General features: G+C 38.6%; 1 protein-coding gene across 7 annotated transcripts in view; it reads left to right on the forward strand.

The window, feature by feature from the left end:
* Window positions 1-17,249, forward strand: part of LRRC1 (leucine rich repeat containing 1) — an 89,099-nt gene that overhangs the window by 43,334 nt on the left and 28,516 nt on the right. For 4 of the 7 annotated variants that reach the window (XM_072331810.1, XM_072331814.1, XM_072331812.1 and 1 more), the window contains 6 exons: window positions 592-736; window positions 3,227-3,345; window positions 4,279-4,362; window positions 13,438-13,553; window positions 14,435-14,607; window positions 16,142-16,281. In XM_072331810.1, coding sequence (XP_072187911.1) covers window positions 592-736; window positions 3,227-3,345; window positions 4,279-4,362; window positions 13,438-13,553; window positions 14,435-14,607; window positions 16,142-16,281 — 777 coding nt within the window. The remainder of the gene's footprint in view (window positions 1-591; window positions 737-3,226; window positions 3,346-4,278; window positions 4,363-13,437; window positions 13,554-14,434; window positions 14,608-16,141; window positions 16,282-17,249) is intronic. The other 3 variants (XM_072331811.1, XM_072331815.1, XM_072331817.1) reach the window with 1 other exon arrangement.

Here is a 17,249-nt window from a genome sequence, read left to right on the forward strand (position 1 = left end):
TAGGGAGAAAGGTATTTCTCTGTCAGACTTTTAAGCTGATTGTCAGATTACCATTGTAAAAATTAAGTAATCATAATTGTAGATGATGGCGGTATACTTGGCACTTCTAAGATGCTTGCTAGAGCAACACTCCCAATTCCTATTTCTTCATTTGTTGCAGCTGGGAGATGTGAAGATATGAAATCCCTAGATGTCATGGCATGTTGCTGTACTGGCCAGAAGAGACTAATCCTAATTTACCTAGGGTTAATTGGGAGGGGCAGATCTTAATTATTTGAAGGTTGATAATCAGTTCTGAATAAACACCTTTTTGTTCTTAAGTTGAGTTTGTTTTTTACTCAGTTTTGGTTGGTGCTTGCCTGGATAAACTTAGTGTATCTTGTCTGGTTACTAATGCCCGTTGTGATATTTAGAACAAGAAACTGCAATTTGGTTGGTTTATCGTGCAAAATTTAATCGTGTACTTTTTTCCAGCATTTAGAGGTCATACAAAGAGTTGCTTTTCTTTCTGGTATTTCATTGTGATGGCACATTTTTCAAATTGCTTTGTGACATGTTGGAGCGTGACTAAAATTTCACCTTGTGTTGCAGGAAGTAGGAAACCTGAAAAACCTGCTTTGTCTGGATGTTTCTGAAAATAAATTGGAATGCCTTCCTGAAGAAATTAATGGTCTGACTTCTTTAACAGACTTGCTTGTTTCTCAGAATTTACTTCAAGTCTTACCCGATGGCATTGGTAAATACAGGATGAATGTTATCATTCAGAACTGTTTAATCCTCTGTAAACTGGAAGTCGTTTGTTTTCGTGTCTTTTGAAGTCTTCTCTTTTTGTGTAAGAGATGAGCTTGCCTTAGCCTTTTTTTTTTTCTTAGCATGAAATACATGACTATTAATTTACCATTTTAATTGTCTACATAATGACTATCTCTTAATTCTTCTTTGGCTTGCACTTGGTATTTACTAGAACAAAAAAAAAGTTAGTATACCCTCACTGTTCCTACTGTGTGCAAGTCATGGTCAGAACTCTTCAACACTGTATAATTCCAGCTTGTAACATACTGTAGGTTGCTTGATAAGATTGGTTGATGGTATTGCTACAAAAAAAAAAACCACCCTCCTCTTTAGTGGGGATGTGTAATTATCTTGAGCTGGACAACATGGTTAATCCTTTACGGGACCCAGTGGGAGGCTGTTCCAGTTTCAGCCCTTACCCTTGTGAATCCAAAGTACAACCTTTCTTGTGTGTGACACTTGACAAGCAGTCCTTTCTAAAGCAAATATCTTTGCATGTGAAGTAGCTGGCAAGACATTATTTCTTTACTACTCATCAGCTATTTTTCCAGAATTTTTCTTTCTGCAGGCGTCTCTTTTCCTTCCCAGGACTGTTTTTAATCCTGTAGCAGAGACAGAATTTAAATAAGAAAGTGGAAGAGAATGGACAAACATCCCCACTCTCTTTATATGCCGTGTGAGCCTGAGAAAAGATAAATATTTCTTTAGAACTTAAATTTTAGGGGTGTAGGGTGAATACTGACTATCCCATGGTTGAATAGTGTGTGTTCAGTAGAGCTGTAGCAGCCCATTCTTAAAATGTGAGCTACCCAGTACAGTACATCAGAAACGGTGTGTCATCTTTTGGAAGGGTATAGATCATACAGATTGCAAGAGGGAAGTTGTCTATAACACCAGTTGCTAAACAAGAGGAGCTGCCTATTTTTAAGAATCCTGATAAATGGAGATCCATTGCTAGGGAAGGTGATTGTGAATGCCAGGCCATTTTGTGCCAAGCCTAGATTGCATGTGCTTCTTGTAGCATTTTCTGTATGTGCTTTTGTCATAAATGCAAAAATGCTCCGTCCAGCACCTCTGGGCTGTCTGTTTCAGTGCAGCACCACTTCCAAGTGAGGAAACTTCTCTTGATGGCTCACTAAAGCCTCCCACACTTGAATCTGTGGCCATTGCTGTCTTACCAGCACTGCAGAGAAGTGTTTGTCATCTCTGTCGCTGTGTTTCACCTAGTTGTGGGCTATTCTTTGGTGCCTCTTTGGCTGCCCTTTTGTTGGAGTAGACAATGCCAGCTTGCTCAGCCTCAGCTCACATGTGTCCCAGCTACTTCAATAGCTTTGTACTGGACCTCCACCCCCCTTCTCCCAGTTTCTTTTGAATTAGCAGGGGCTTGGGACATGAAACTGAGCATACTTTTAACAGGTGTGTCCTCAGCAGTGTCTAGTAGATGAAACACAACAACTTCTTTTATCTACTGCTTGCAGTTTCCCGAATTTAGCCTGTTTAATTTACATCTGGTGACAGCTCACTGCTAGCCCATACTCAACCTGGTGTCCACTGTAATCCTCAGGTCCTTCCCAGCAGGGCTCCTGTACAGGCAGTCACTTTCCACGCTATACAGGTGCACAAGGTTATTCTGTCCAGGAGCAGAGCTCTGTGCTTCACCTGAACTGCAGGTTTCTGGTTAGGTGGCTGCCTTTCCATGCATCTACCTCATCTGCAGTGATTTAGCGTCATCAGCAAATTTGATATATCAGCCTGCTGGAACTATTCTGAACAATCTGGGGATGGACATGAAGGTGTCATCAACTAGTGCTGTCTTCTGAATTCTCTGTCCTGAGCTCTACATAGGTCAGCTCTAGTTTGTGCAGTTCATCAATAACCATTCCAGTATAAAAGAGCTTTCTGAGGAGATCTCCATAAATGTTTTTCTCAGTTCTAAGAAGTAAACTTGACTTTCATGTTTTACTAACTGGGCTATATATTAGGACAAAGAAACCTTTATCGTGTTTGGGATTAGGCTGTCACTTTTGTGTAAACTTTTCTTACTATGACTGAATACACATGGGTGCTCAAAGTTAGCAAATATTAAATAATTGAGGAAAAAAAACAACACTTTTTTCCTCCTGTATATAGGTTTCCCAGCAGACACTTAATATTTAGTTCTTGACTTGAGGTGGGGCAATACTCAGATAACAATTGTAATACAGTTTAGTATACTGAAATGTGATTATTATGTCATTGAGTTTACAATCAATTTAAATAACCTTGCAAAAATTATTGCAAAGGCCAAGTGGAGCAGTACCTGACGTCTTTTTTTCTTACCTGAAACGGAGCATTTAATTGTGTCAGAGAATTTCTAGACATTTTTCAGCAGAATGTTTCTCTGTAATTAAAGCCAAGTTACTAAGCCAAACAAATGTATTGTTCCTCTGCCTAGGCAAACTGAGGAAGCTGTCAATTTTGAAGGTTGATCAGAACAAACTTATTCAGCTAACGGATTCAATTGGAGACTGTGAAAGCCTTACTGAACTAGTTCTAACAGAAAATCAACTTCAGGTAAGTATGGTCTTTACTGCTCAAATGGCTAGCAGTAAAAAGGCTTGTTGGGAGGTGTTGAGCTTGTAAAGCTACTCACCATCCCTACTTGCTAAGTAGCATGCTTTCTTTAAATGCATTTTGTTTCTATCCTGTTAAATTGGTGCTGAAGATCAAGTTGTACGTAGTAATAATTCTGCCTTCTAAAGATCTAAGCTGTTGTGTGTATTCATTCTTGAATCTTTCATGATCACTAATGGGAACTGGAGCACCTGGAGTGCAGGTATCATTTACTTTGTTGTGTTTTTAATGTAGAGGTTGTGCTTCATTGTGTTTTTGCCAATTTTTGTTTTGCATTATCTGGATCATGCTTGTTGGAACTGAATAGAAGCTCCAACTGATGCAGAGCTACTGTCATACTGTTTCTTGCCACTGATCTGCTCCAGTGAGGTACTAAACGTGTTATGTGGTCAATTAAAATGAAATTTCAGACTCCCTCCCACGAGGTGTTTTCTTCTCTTTCTTTAAAACTGTATTCACGTGATGTTGATGCTTGGAATTAAAAGTGGAAACGGCACTTTCCCAGAGGTCAGTTCATAGCATCTAGCCAAGGGACTTGCCTCTCCGTTAGCAGCTATTTAGGGAGCTTCCTCTTAGGTACTATGGACATTCTGCATACGTGCTTCTCTTAGCAGCTTGTCATCTGTCTACCATCTGAGGGCAGAGATAACTCATGAGCAAATTAGTGTTAGAAACTGAAATTCTTAGATGTTTCTTCTACAAGATAAAACCTTGGAACTCCTTCAGAAGGCATGGTAATAACCAGGAATAACTGCGTACTAATTTTGAAAATGGATCAGTCTCTTAATTCATTTTTAAACTGAGATAAGTTTTGTTCTGTCTCTCTGTGTTTACAGAATTAATTTGCACTTTTCTTTGTTTCTGTTGGCGCAGATATTACCGAAGAGCATTGGAAAACTGAAGAAGCTGAACAATTTGAATGCCGATAGAAACAAATTAACATCTTTGCCCAAAGAGGTAAATCTTGTCCAATTAACTTTAAGATGTAATTATATAAACAGAAAATTCTAATTTCATGTTACTTAAAGTAGAAACAGATGGCTTTGATCCAATGGATATTCTTCCCAAAAAGGTCGCAACCAGAAATGTGCCCATTAGATCTCAACAGATTAAATCTGAGCAACGTACGTGTTGATTTGGTGGCTTGGAAGTGCAAAATATGCTTATGGTCTAACAAGACACAGATCTAATCAACTTGTAACTAGTTATTCTAATCAACTTGTAACTAGTTATTCTCAAATGTGGATGTCAGGTCAAGCACTATTTGAAAACTGCAAGTTCTGTTTAAGTGAATGCATTTAAACATAGGTATGCTGCTTCTATAGCTAGTATAAAAATTCTGCCAGGAATTTTCCTAGACTCAGCCATGTGAGCAAGAGTGAAAAGAGGATTTCATGTTATGAAAAATTATTGTTTTGACTGTGTTCTTAATTCTGGAGATCTCAGACTACTTTTAATATGAAGAACTGAAGTGATCAATGATACCCGAAACCTTATGGCTATGCTCTCTGGGACTTCTACACAGAATCACAGAGTGGCTAAGACTGACCGGGATCTCCGAGTCCAGTTGGTCCAAACCCTACTCAAGCAGGGACACCTAGAGTAGGGTTCCCAGGACCCTACTCTTCTGGCTTCTGAAGATCTCCAAGCATGAGATTCCACAGCCTCTGGGCAGCCTATACTAGTGTTTGATCACTCTTACAGTAAAGAAGAATTTCCTGAAAGTGCTCCCTGAAGTGCTTGTTGTCTGTTATAACTATAAAAGGAGTGAATGAGGCCAGAATTTCTGGCATGAAGCTAAATATAATTGTGGCCTTACAAGTTTAAGTTCTAGAAAGAGATCAGATCAATATTTATGCTACATCCTCTTGGAGCATGTGGTTGAGAATTAATTCTGTTTGCACTGCAATTTCTCTTACTTTTGTCCAATAGGTTCTCCAATGGCCAGGGTATGAGCTTCAGTGGGTTGGCTGCAGAGATCAGGTTTCCTTGTTGTTCCTTTCTGGTTTGGTTTGGAAGTGTATGTTTGATGAGGGAGGAAAGATAGGAGTACTGCAGCTCCTCTGGCAGGTCAGCGTCTCCTCCATTGATATACTTAATAGTGCTAAAGATGAAATTACCAAGGATGTACCCAGATGAATTACATAAATGCTAGCAAGAGACAGGACTTTGAGAAAACTGTTTCTGGGTTGAAATGTTATGACAGTGTGATCTTGTGCTTGTTCAGCAAAGAGCTTTCCATGTCTTTACAAAGAACTTCATGCATTTCATGAGCATCCTAAGCAATCTGTGCTTGAGGTTTGTACAATTATATGTCTAGTTTAGCTTTAAACTTGCCTATCGTGTTATAGCATGGAAAGTTTTACTGATGCATGCTCCAGATTGGCCATTAATAGCTTATGTGTAGTGCACAGAAACTTTTCTTGGTTAATTGTATCATAGAATAATAGAATGGTTTGGGTTGGAAGGGACCTCTAAGATGATCTAGTTCCAGTCCCCCCCTGCTAGAGGCAGCAACACCTCCCTCTAGACCGGGTTGCTCAAGGCCCCATCTAGCCTGGTCTTGAATACCTCCAGGGTGGGGGCATCCACAACCTCTGTGGGCAACATGTTATGGTGTCTCACCAACCTGATAGTAAAGAATTTGTTCCTAATATCTCGCCCAAATCTACCATCTTCCCATTTAAAGGCATTTCCCCTCATTCTGTTGCTACCTGCTCTTATAAAAAGTCCCTCCTTAGCTTTCCTGTAGATCCCCTTCAGGTACTGGAAAGAAGGGACTGTACCATATCAATGGAATTGGAAAGAGGGGAATCTTCCATATAATGTGTGTGTATTTAAGGCAAGTTGAAGAAATTTGGAGTGTCTGGACTTAAAAATCATCACTGGAAGATCAATGTATTCACTGTTTGCTGATCTGTGGGCAATAACTTATTACCCTGTGGGGATATGGTAAATATTGGTTGTGTTTTCTGGGACCTGGAGATGGTGCATGGGGCCTTTTGCAAGGTGTATGAGGGCAAGAAATGTGGCTTGGAAGGATCAGGGGAAAGGGTAAGAGCAGAAGATTTGGATTCAGGGGCAGGTAAAGCAGGATAAATACGGTATACTTTTGTCTGGGAGGAAGAACAGAACAGGTCTTGGCCCTGGGCAAAGAAGTTATGGATGCTGAACAAGAAATAGGGAAATGAATGGCAGAGGGAGAAAGCTGGTTAATGAAGGAATTGGAGACAACAAGGGGTGAAGTGAAGAACAAGAATGTGTGTGAAGGTCATTACTGAATGTTAATTTCAGCACTGGATAGAAAGGGGAGTGGGTACTTGCTCAAGGGGTGGCCTAAAGTGAAGGGCATATCTGTATTTGAGCAAGGTGAATGATGAGAAAATGAAAGGTGTTCTCTGGAATGAGAGGAGCTAAGGATTTGCCAGAAATCCTTGAAATAAAGATGGGAGAGGATGTTTTACAGAGAACGTGACAGAGAAACAGAGGAAACAGCTCCTTGGCATCCACTTATTTGAAATAAAGCTATATATTTTCTGTAAATGTCTCCATGCCTAAATATCTTTCTCTTTAGAGCAAACACTTTTACATTCTGTTTCATGTGACCTCCTACTTTCTCCTCAAAGTCTTGAGATTGTTTTCTAAAAATAAAATTCATATCTCTAAGAAAAAATGTGTAAATAGAGCACACAGGTGTAACAAGTGCTGTTTGCTGTTATGCAGAGCATCCACCGGAGTAGCTTTTGGGGCACTGATAGTGGCAAAGATGCCAATGATCAGTTTCCCTATGGTTGGCTGGGAGAAATGATTTGTTATTATGATGGAATGTTGTTTTTACAGTTCTTTTTGTTACTGACTTGGGGAAAAAAGAAAAGAAAAAAACAAAATGTGTTGATTGAACACTTAAACTCTGCTAGACCAGCTGTGCAGTTGTGATCTTCATCCCTATGAGAAGTGGGTGTGGGATGTGAATTTATGAATTTTTGTTGTAGAGTGACAAAGATACAGTTTTGTAAAATGCACATGGAAAATGTAGGACTTCATGCTACTGAGAAGAACACATGCAACAGATAAGTTTACCCACTGGTATCTTTATCGTTCACTCCAAAGCAGTGAAGAGAACATTTCTTATACACACACACACACGTGTATGTATATGATGGCAGAAATTGTATCCTTGCTATGATATTCTTATATAACCTTGTGAGATAATGTATGAATTTTAGCTTCTTTGTTTTTTTTCTTGGGTTTTGTTGTTGTAGTTGTTAGCAGTTTAATTGGATTGGATTGGGGTCAGCCTGTCAAGCCATTGCTCTGCCAGATTGTTTCCATGCACACTTATAAAATCAGTCTGTGCCATTTGGTGTGAGATTTCTTGACTTTGGATTATTGAGGAATTTGCTTGCAATACTCCTTCAAAGTTTCCTGGTTTAAGGGTGCTTCTGTATGTGGTGTGGATATGTAAAGTAAAATGTGAAACAGCTGAATGCCTGAGAAAGGCTTGAGTCACTGTCAGATTTCATCTTCAGTATCTCATCTTGCAGCTTAATCACTCAGTGAACTGAGTGCTGCAGCAGACTTCAGCAAGAACTGAGTTTGTCTAAACCTGTTTATAGTTACAAATGTTTTTCCCCTTAAACCAGAAAGACCTGCCTGGTGACTCTTTCATGTTGAAATCCCACCCTGGCACTGAAATGCTGGTGAAACTGGAGTGTTGATTTTGGCACTTACATAAATAATCTCCTTGGAATGTTTTCCAGTTCATGTGCTTTCATTAATGAGTGTCTACAACTTGCAGAATCTGGTAATGTGTTTTCCTAGCACTGAGGTGTATTATGGCTGAGAATTATTGCTACAGTAGATGAAACTGTAATTGTTTTTTTGGGGTTATAACTGCTCTTTTTTTTTTTTTTTTTTTATATATATATATATTTCTTATTTATTTATTTATTTATTTTTTATAAATGGTTGGGGCTGCTTTTTGATTCTGGCTTTGACTTCTATGTCCTTTCCTTCATTTTTGTATAAGTATATGCTTGTATAGCACAAAGGGGAAAAAGATGCTGAGGAAAAATGTAATTAAAGTGAGTCTGCAGAAAATTCTAAGAAATGTAAAGTTAAAAATAGCTGATAGTGTTATTTGTAGTGAATTATGCAATTTCCTCCACCTCTAAACTTGCTGTGTTTTCAGTTAAAGAATTAATCCTTCTAGTCTGTGGCCAAGGAAAATTCTGTTTTTATTTGCTCTGAATTGAAACAGGGTTTTGGTTTATGACACCCCGGAAAAAAGATTTTACAACAAAATAGTAACTGTGTTTAAATTAGAGTTGTATAAGCTTATTGAGAATTCTTGATACTGACAACTATACTAAAAGCTAAACAAAAGAGGTGGCCAGCAAAAGAGATGAACCTCAACTGGTCATATACTAAAGTGTAACCATAGTATTTACCACCATGTTGTATTTTCTTGCTTTTCTTATGCCTGTGTGAAAGATGCTGACTGTTAAAGGACAGTGAAATTGGTTGGTAACTTTTGAGCAGTTAGCAAATGCTGAGATCAAGAGGCGTTATTCAACTAAAGCAACTTTCAGGTCTTCTGAGTTTCCCACCTAATTTGTGATTTGGTTTTAGAATGCTGATGAGATGAGGGTATGTCATAGTCGTTGAGAACTGATCAATGATGATGAACGGCTGTAACTGCTCAGACTGTAACTGAGCTCAGGAGAGGAAGGAAAAGTAAGTTTTTGGGAGGGATCTAAAATGCAAGAGAGGACTGAATCTGTAAACTCTTGATGGGCTCATCTACAGAAAGGTATAACTTGAGTACAGGGATATCAACAATAAGAAAAAACAAATGGCAGTCACAATGTTATTGTAACAGAAAAGTGCAATGGAAGTCAGGTGATCAAAAAAAATTCAGCTGGTGGAAGTGTCAAAACAGCAGCCACTAAGCAGTAGAAAAGGCATTAGCAGCACCGGAGGAGAAGTGATGTACTAAAATGTAACAGTTCTGGAGGACTGTTAAAGTAGAATTGGTGCTGAGTATGTGGATGTCAGGATGATGGAAGGCTGAAGTGGTGAACACTGACTGTGATGATAACATGGAGGGGAGTTTTAGCAGGGCAAGTTGACATATTCTTTGTGTATGTCCCAGCCTTAATGTTTCTTCAGAAAAAAGAAGCTGAATGTCAGAGTGAGACAGAAGAACAACACCTCCATAAGGGCAGTTTTGTGTGAAACCTAAAGAAACCTTAGTGGCAGCCATAGTTGTAAAAAGCCCTCCAGATGCAGATAAGCATAAAAAAATCATAGAATTGCTCAGGTTGGAAAAGACTTTAAAGATCATTGTGTCCAACCACAGCCTAACCATGCTACTCTAACAACCCTCTGCTAAATCATGTCCCTGAGCACCACATCTAAATGGATTTTAAACACATTCAGGGATGCTGACTCAACCACCTCCCTGGGGAGCCTATTGCAGTGCTTAACAACCCTTTCTGTAAAGAAGTGTTTCCTGATAGCCAACCTAAACCTCCCATGGCACAACTTGAGGCCATTTCATCTCATAATCTCACAAGTGAGAAGGGACCAACCCTGCTCTCACTGCAACCTCTCTTAATGTATTTGCAGAGAGCAATAAGGTCTCCCCTCAGCCTCCTTTTCCCCAGACTAAACAGCCCCAGTTCCCTCAGTTGCTCCTCATAGGTTTTGCAGTACTGTAAAATCAACGATTTCAGAGTTAGCCCTTTGTATTAACAGTCATTTTCTATCTTAGGTGCAGTCTGACCAGAGTTCTCATTGTTCTTTGTTTTCAGTCTGAGCTGACTATTCTCTGGAGGTGTGGTGGGATAGGAGAAGTGAATAACTCTTACTGAAGTGGCTAGAGTGAAATAATGCTCTGATCAGCTGTGTGTGACTTAGACATACACAGCTCATTAGAGACGTTTTTCTCGTATCCAGTTCACTACAGAAGAATGTGAAGGCTTGGTGAAGCCTCCAGACTTTAGAGTAGTTATTTGTGTGCCTAGAATGAAGCACATTTTTGTCCATTAAGTGAAGTCCTGTGCTCAAAATGAACGATGTGCTTAACTGTTAAATGGGTTTGTGGTCCAAACTGTGTACTTGGTGCCTCTGTCATGGTTTGGCAAGGTCTTTTGTAAGCATGTGATGAAAACCAGGGAAAGCATGAGCGGAGAGTGCCTGGTTCTTTGTCCGTTAATGACTTTCAGCCAAACCAGCAAAGTTCTCTGTATTGTATTACTTCATTGTGGTCAAAGTGATGCTTTCCTTTCAGCATGCCGTGCTGTTCGGTGTGTGCCCTGTGCCTCAGCGATAACACTTTGTGTTTAGGCTTCTTCAAATGTTGGTTGATGTCTTTCTGTACTGCCGGATGAGTGCAGTCTTTTATGAAATGAAGGTGTTTTTTATTGAACTGTCAGCTTGTCTTTTATCTCTGTGATATCTCACCTGATGCTAACTGCTTGTTAGATGCTGCCTGTGTTTTTGAAAGTTTCATAAGAAGATTTCTGTATCTGTCTGTTATCTCCCCTCAGCTGCCCTCTTCAAAAACAAAAACAAAAAGTCTTCACTACCTCTGAATGAAACAGACTTTGAACAACTATCTGTTAACTGATAGCACAAAGTAGCTGAAGACAGCAGCAGCTTCTAAGTTCTAACCCTCCTTAGAGTTGAAGAATGTATGTTCTGTCTCCATTTGTTGGCATGCTCTTGTCCAGTACGGATAAAGTAAAATAAATTGAACATCTTTTGTATTTTCTTAATTGTTAGCCGCTTGGAATATTATGGGGTCAGGTAAATTGATAACCCTGTAAGTATTATTCAGTCCTCAGTTCTACTGTTACCTTTCATTAAACTGCTTTAAATGCATGACATCTCGGGCTGGCTGGTTCCACTGCTGCATTTTTCCATTGTCACAAGTAGAGAAGTGCCAGTCTCATCAGGGCTGCATGGCTTCCTTGTTCGTTTGCCTAAACTGTTTGGATCTTCATGCTCTAAGACTGAATAATGCAAACTTCATTCCTAGTAAAGCAAACACTGCCTACAGTTAGGGCATCACTTGCCAGCTCATCAACATTCACTTAACTGTATCTCTTGCTTTTCACGGCTCCTTGTGTGAGATAAACTAATTAGATAGCATATATACTGTGGTTTTTTTTTCTGTATGGCCTCCTCCATGTTCTTGTGAATGCATCAAAGCACATTATTTGAAAATCTGTACTTGCTTTCAAGTGATAAACGGGAAGATTGTACTAAAAAAAGGTTTGCCTGTAAGTTGAGCATTGGTTTCTAAGGGCTTTGATTCACAAGCTAACAAGACCGCTGCTCCTAGTGTACATATGGACCCTGAAAGGCTGATCCTCTTGTGAAATAGCTACATTGTAGGTGGCAGTGATTTAAGGGAAACCAACCCAGATTTTGTTTTGTCAGCAGAATACTGTACTGTAACTTTGCACTGTAAACAGCTTGTGAATCAGAAGCCATGAGCAGCTCACAGCTGCCTTCTTCCATTAAAATGTGCTTGAAATATCAAGGAAGTTGGGTGGGGTTTGAATGCTCATTTTGTCTTCGAACTAATGGTGGCATCCTTTCTAAAATGTATTTTTTGCTTGGTAAATAGCATAGGTTAAATTGAAATGATTTTACTTTGTCTACTGGAAAAGCTTGTGGTATGTCTGTGATCTAAAACTTTGTTTTGGGCTGAGTTGTGGATTTTGTAGAGTCAGAACTAGCAGTTAACGGGAATATGTAGACAATTCTAGCCCAGATTTTGGGACTTAAGACCAAAGTTAAATAAGGTGCTGCCTGCGTTGTAAGGAAAGAACCTTCTTACATGTATGTTATTGTAGAAGTCACTAATTTTTCAGCTGAGGTCTTCTAGTAGGTTTACTGTCTATGCTTCAGATCTAAGTCTGCATAACTACAAAGCTTCAGAAGGCTTTGCATATTTTGATGGTAATATTTGGAATAAGGGAAGAATTGTGCTGTGTTGTTTTTTTTTTGTTTGTTTTGTTTTTTTTTTCTTTTTTCTTTCTGCTTATGAATTTTGTAATTGGGAAACAAGCAGTAGTGCTTTTTGAAGCTATGTAAGATAGGCAAATAAAGGTAGGTTTCCTTTGTGACTAGAAACAAAGAGTTATTTAAGAAAGCTTTCAAGCTGCTAAAATTAATTATCTTGATGTTTGTAGAGGTAGCACTTACCATCTGGAACAAAAAGGTGGAGTGTTTTCTTTTAATTTAATGTAAAAGTTTTATTTTTCTGAGAAATACCTTTAATGCAAATTACAGATACTTTAAGGGTAAAGCTGAACTCTTATCCTTTACACCCCATAATTAGCTTGGGAATGAAGATGCCTGTGTTTGGATAAATTGGTAGAGACATAGGAAATTAGTTTGAATTGGCCAGTTCAGATGGGAATTATTCTGAACGGAGATGCTTCTAACAAAGCAGGGCACCAAAGATGTTACTCATAAAACCTTCTACTTTTTGTGAACTCTTCATCACTCTTTGTTGACTCAATAAATGTCAGGAGTTGATTGGTTTATTTATTTGATTTAGTATTGCTTAGAGCCTCATTGCACTTGCTTGTATATAAAGTTAGCATGAGGAAAGAAGGAGAATTAGTATGTAAACACCGAGTTAAAAAAATGTCGAATGTTAAAGCTGGTGTTTTTTCTGAGGGTAGTCAGCAAAGTGGCATCTGTGTGGTTACTGACTTCTTCCAGGCTTGGAAGGTGATAAAAGGGTAGGTAGAGCCTGACCTCTTTGTAAAGGTACACATTATTATCAAATAAAGCTGTTTAAGAAACTACTACAGCATACTGTCTTCAGGTTAGGCTTCTTTTATGTTAACACTTGTTTGCAGTCTGTTCCTCTGGGTGAAGTGTTGGGCAGGCATTGTAACTTGAATGTACAATGACATCTTATGTGACCCATGCTGCATGCCATTGGTTATGTTACATTACTGCAACAAAAATAGTCTTTTTCTTTTCTTTTTCTCCTTTCTAATATAGATTGGGGGATGCTGCAGTCTTACTGTGTTTTCTGTACGTGACAACAGATTATCTCGAATTCCCTCTGAAATTTCACAAGCCACTGAACTCCATGTCCTGGATGTTGCTGGAAACAGGTAAGATTTTTGTGCATCATGTTCTTTTGCTGGCTTTACAACATTCTTTCTGATGACAGACAACGTTTGGTCTAACAATGAAGTTGCAAAAGGACAATTATGACTGTAGTGTCAGCATTACTGTTGAAAATGTCTAAGTGATCTTCCCCTCTGGCACAAGGGAGCATAAATTGTATGTTTTCATGTGTAGGTATTCTGGATTGCTTTCACCAAAGGAAAGGATAGGATTTAAAAAAACCCTTTGGATCTGTATATTTCTGAATTAATACTGATAACCTTGGCAATTCTGTAGAGTTTGAGCTGAAACTATCTACCTTAATGTGAAGTAACACTGATGTTGAGTATCTTAGGGATAATGGGATGACTGGCAAATAATGCAACTTTTGCTGTGCTGCTTCTCATGAATCTTAGCTGATATGCTTCAGAAATCGAAACGCAAAAGGGATCAGATTGAAGCATAAGCCAACAAACAAATGCAAGTGCTTAGCAAGAACTTAAATGAAAGAAAATAATTGAAAGACAAGTGGCACCTCATCTGCGCAATGTAATTGCTTCATAAGCACTTCTGTTGTGGCAATTGTGTACGTGAGGTTCTGGAGCAGAAGCAGCGATCTGCATCCCAGGGCAGTTTACTGCAGTAGAAAAAGCTCAGCATTATTTTAGCTTATTCATAGCTACATAGAATTAAACTGCAGGTGCTCTTAAAAGAATAGAATAGAATAGTTTGAATTGATGAATACTATAATGCCTTGTATTAGAGGCATTAACCTCACTCCATTTTACTCTGTCTCAGAGCTGTGTACTGAATAGATGCTCCTGAAGTTGACTCACGAGTCTCCCAGAGATTACCTTGTCTTTTTCCTTTTTCTTTTTTGAACCAGGCTGACGTATCTTCCCCTCTCACTGACCACCTTAAAGCTGAAGGCTTTGTGGTTGTCTGATAACCAGTCCCAACCTCTGCTGACGTTTCAGACTGACACGGACCCCGAAACAGGAGAAAAGATTTTAACATGTGTATTACTTCCTCAAATGCCTTCTGAGCCTGGTTGCCAAGGTAAATGCTTAGAATGAGTTTTTGATTGCATTCAGAAATACTTCTTTGTTTACTGTGTTTTCTGTTCTGTAAAGATTTGTAAATCAGGCTTTTTGAAATCTTTGCGTTAGCTTTAATGAACACAGTTCTGGTTGAATTTTTACTTTTAATTATTTCTTGGTAATTGTGCTAGGTTTCAGAAGGCTTGTAAACATGACTGGGAGTGTCACTGGCAATAAAATACCAGCGGTTTCAATATATAAAATACAGACCTGGAGGAGGATGGCTTAATTAATTCTGAGGTTTGCCAGTGGACCAAGAAATGGAGTCCATATTTGCGTACATTGTTTATGCATTTTAAATTACACACATATACGTGGTGAAAACGATTGGTCTTCCTGCTATAGTCTCATTGCCAGAAAAATAATTGAATCACTAGTAATAAGCAGTAGATGTTTTACTTCACAGCACCCTAATTTTCTTTCAAGCAGATCTAGTTGACATTAATTTGTATTCTTCAGCAAGCATAGAAGCGTGGTTTTAAGTTGCATTTACATTTTATGTTTGCCTCTTGGCCAAGTGGAACTGTAAACTCGTTTTCAATGTTTGCTGTTCTGATAGCTTCTCAATGTTATTTATCTTCCAAAATTTTTATATAGTATGTGAGCATTGAAGGGGATTTGCCTGCCCCAAATATTTAAACTCTTTCTGTAATCATTGGAAAGTATCCAGTATTTATCTTGCCTCAGAATCAAATTTGAGAATAACCACTTGGATTGCTCTCTGCTGGGTATGATTGGGGGCCTGAGGAGAAGAGCTCACCTGTAGATCGCTGTGTTATAGGTGACTGTGCTTAGATGATGGTAATTCAGTATTGTGGAGCTGGAGCAAATAGAAACTGTTTTAACAGCAAAAGTGTGGAAATGGCTGTGTTGAATTTCTGGGTTTTTGTGAGAGTAGAAATTACATGAAGAATTAAAAGAAGTAACTGAATCCCTTTAGAGAAAATTATTACCTCAAGAAGAGTAATGGAGACGGAATGACTGTCTAAAAGTTTGATTAGTAGGAAATCTCCTCTACTCCAGACATTTCCCCTTACAGCTTCAGGTATAGAAGACTTGGAATTAAGGTTGTTGGACATGTGTATCTAGCAACAGTAAAAGGAAAGACTGGTAAAAGTAATGGTGCTGTGATATGGAATGCCATTTAGGTAACTGGCTAACAAGTGGCAGGTCTAATCTGAAAGACAAACATATAACTTAATATACTTGCCATTATATCTTCTGACTGTAAAACCATCACAGACCTGAAACAGTTCAAGTATAGAAATTTCTTGTTTGTTTGGAAACTACTTATTATGTGTACTCGATAACAGAAAGTTAATGCTAATTATGTGTTCTTGTTTTTTTTTTTTTTAATTTATTTTTTTCCTAAATACATAAATAGAGAGTTTTATATCTGGGTTGGAGGTTGGTTAAATATTGCAGTTATTGGCACTTGTAGCATGTGGATGTTTTAGACTTTCTGTGACTCTTCAGTTATGTTGCTGTTCTAGCAGATAACCTGCCACGATGTGGTGCGTTGGAGAGTTTGGTAAATGAAATGTCAGATGAAACATGGAATGAGCGGGCAGTGAACAGAGTCAGTGCAATTCGCTTCTTAGAAGATGAAAAAGATGAAGAGGATAATGAAATGGTATGTTTTCCAAGACTTTGGATACCTACAGGCACTGTGACCTTAATGCGAAATTGTGAAAAGGATCTGAGCTGTCTTGCTGTAAATATTTCAGCTGTGACTGCATGCATTTCGGTCATATTAATTGTAGAAACTGTTCATACTGACTGCTGAAACTTTTCATATTGACATGAAAATGCTTTTTTGTTGTTGTTGTTGCTTTTGTTTTGCTTTGAATATAACTTTAAGTTCTGATGCAGGGCAGTCTTTGTTTTGCTTTCTTTTCCTGTGTTTCTTCAGGATGCTTTCTCTCCAGCTTTCCAGAAACAAGATAGGATCTTCCTCTGCATCTGTGAAGCTTTACTTCCTGAAAGTATATAGAACCTAATTTAGGATTCCAGCACTCTGGCATGCGTCTCCGCTAAGTTTGCTACCATCTACATTGTTGCTCTCTCATTTCTGTTTCTGGTCTCTCTGCATTTCTTCTTATATTCTTTTTCACCGTTTGCATCAAAATAACCTTACTGTCCATGAACAGCAAGGTTTATGCTCATTAGTTTCCCACTTAAACCAAGGATGTGGGAACATCTGTCACTGTACTTAAAGACCTCTCCATTAAGTTGGGCTCTGCATGTCCTGTAGATCAAAATGCAACTTAATCTTTAACTTCACTAACTTTTATTAACAAATATAAAGATTAAGAATGCTTCAGTCAAATGTTTTGGCATGCTTCTTTAGTGCTCTAAAAACTTGTTAGTTCTCATTAGAGCTCAGCCTGACATACTTCAGAGCACTATCTGGATTGCAGCATGCTATAAGCATGGTCTTTCTTTGGAAACTGGCTATAAAGATTCTTACGTGGTAGGGAAATGAACATTTAAGTTTCCAAATAAAATGCTTGCTTAGCCCAAAGCACTGGAAACCAAATGTCTTTGACAAGCATTGTTTGTAGACTGACTGATAAGAAAGTTCAGAATGATGCTTGCTAA

The sequence above is a fragment of the Excalfactoria chinensis genome, chromosome 3, assembly GCF_039878825.1.
Source record: "Excalfactoria chinensis isolate bCotChi1 chromosome 3, bCotChi1.hap2, whole genome shotgun sequence".
Classification (NCBI taxonomy): domain Eukaryota; kingdom Metazoa; phylum Chordata; class Aves; order Galliformes; family Phasianidae; genus Excalfactoria; species Excalfactoria chinensis.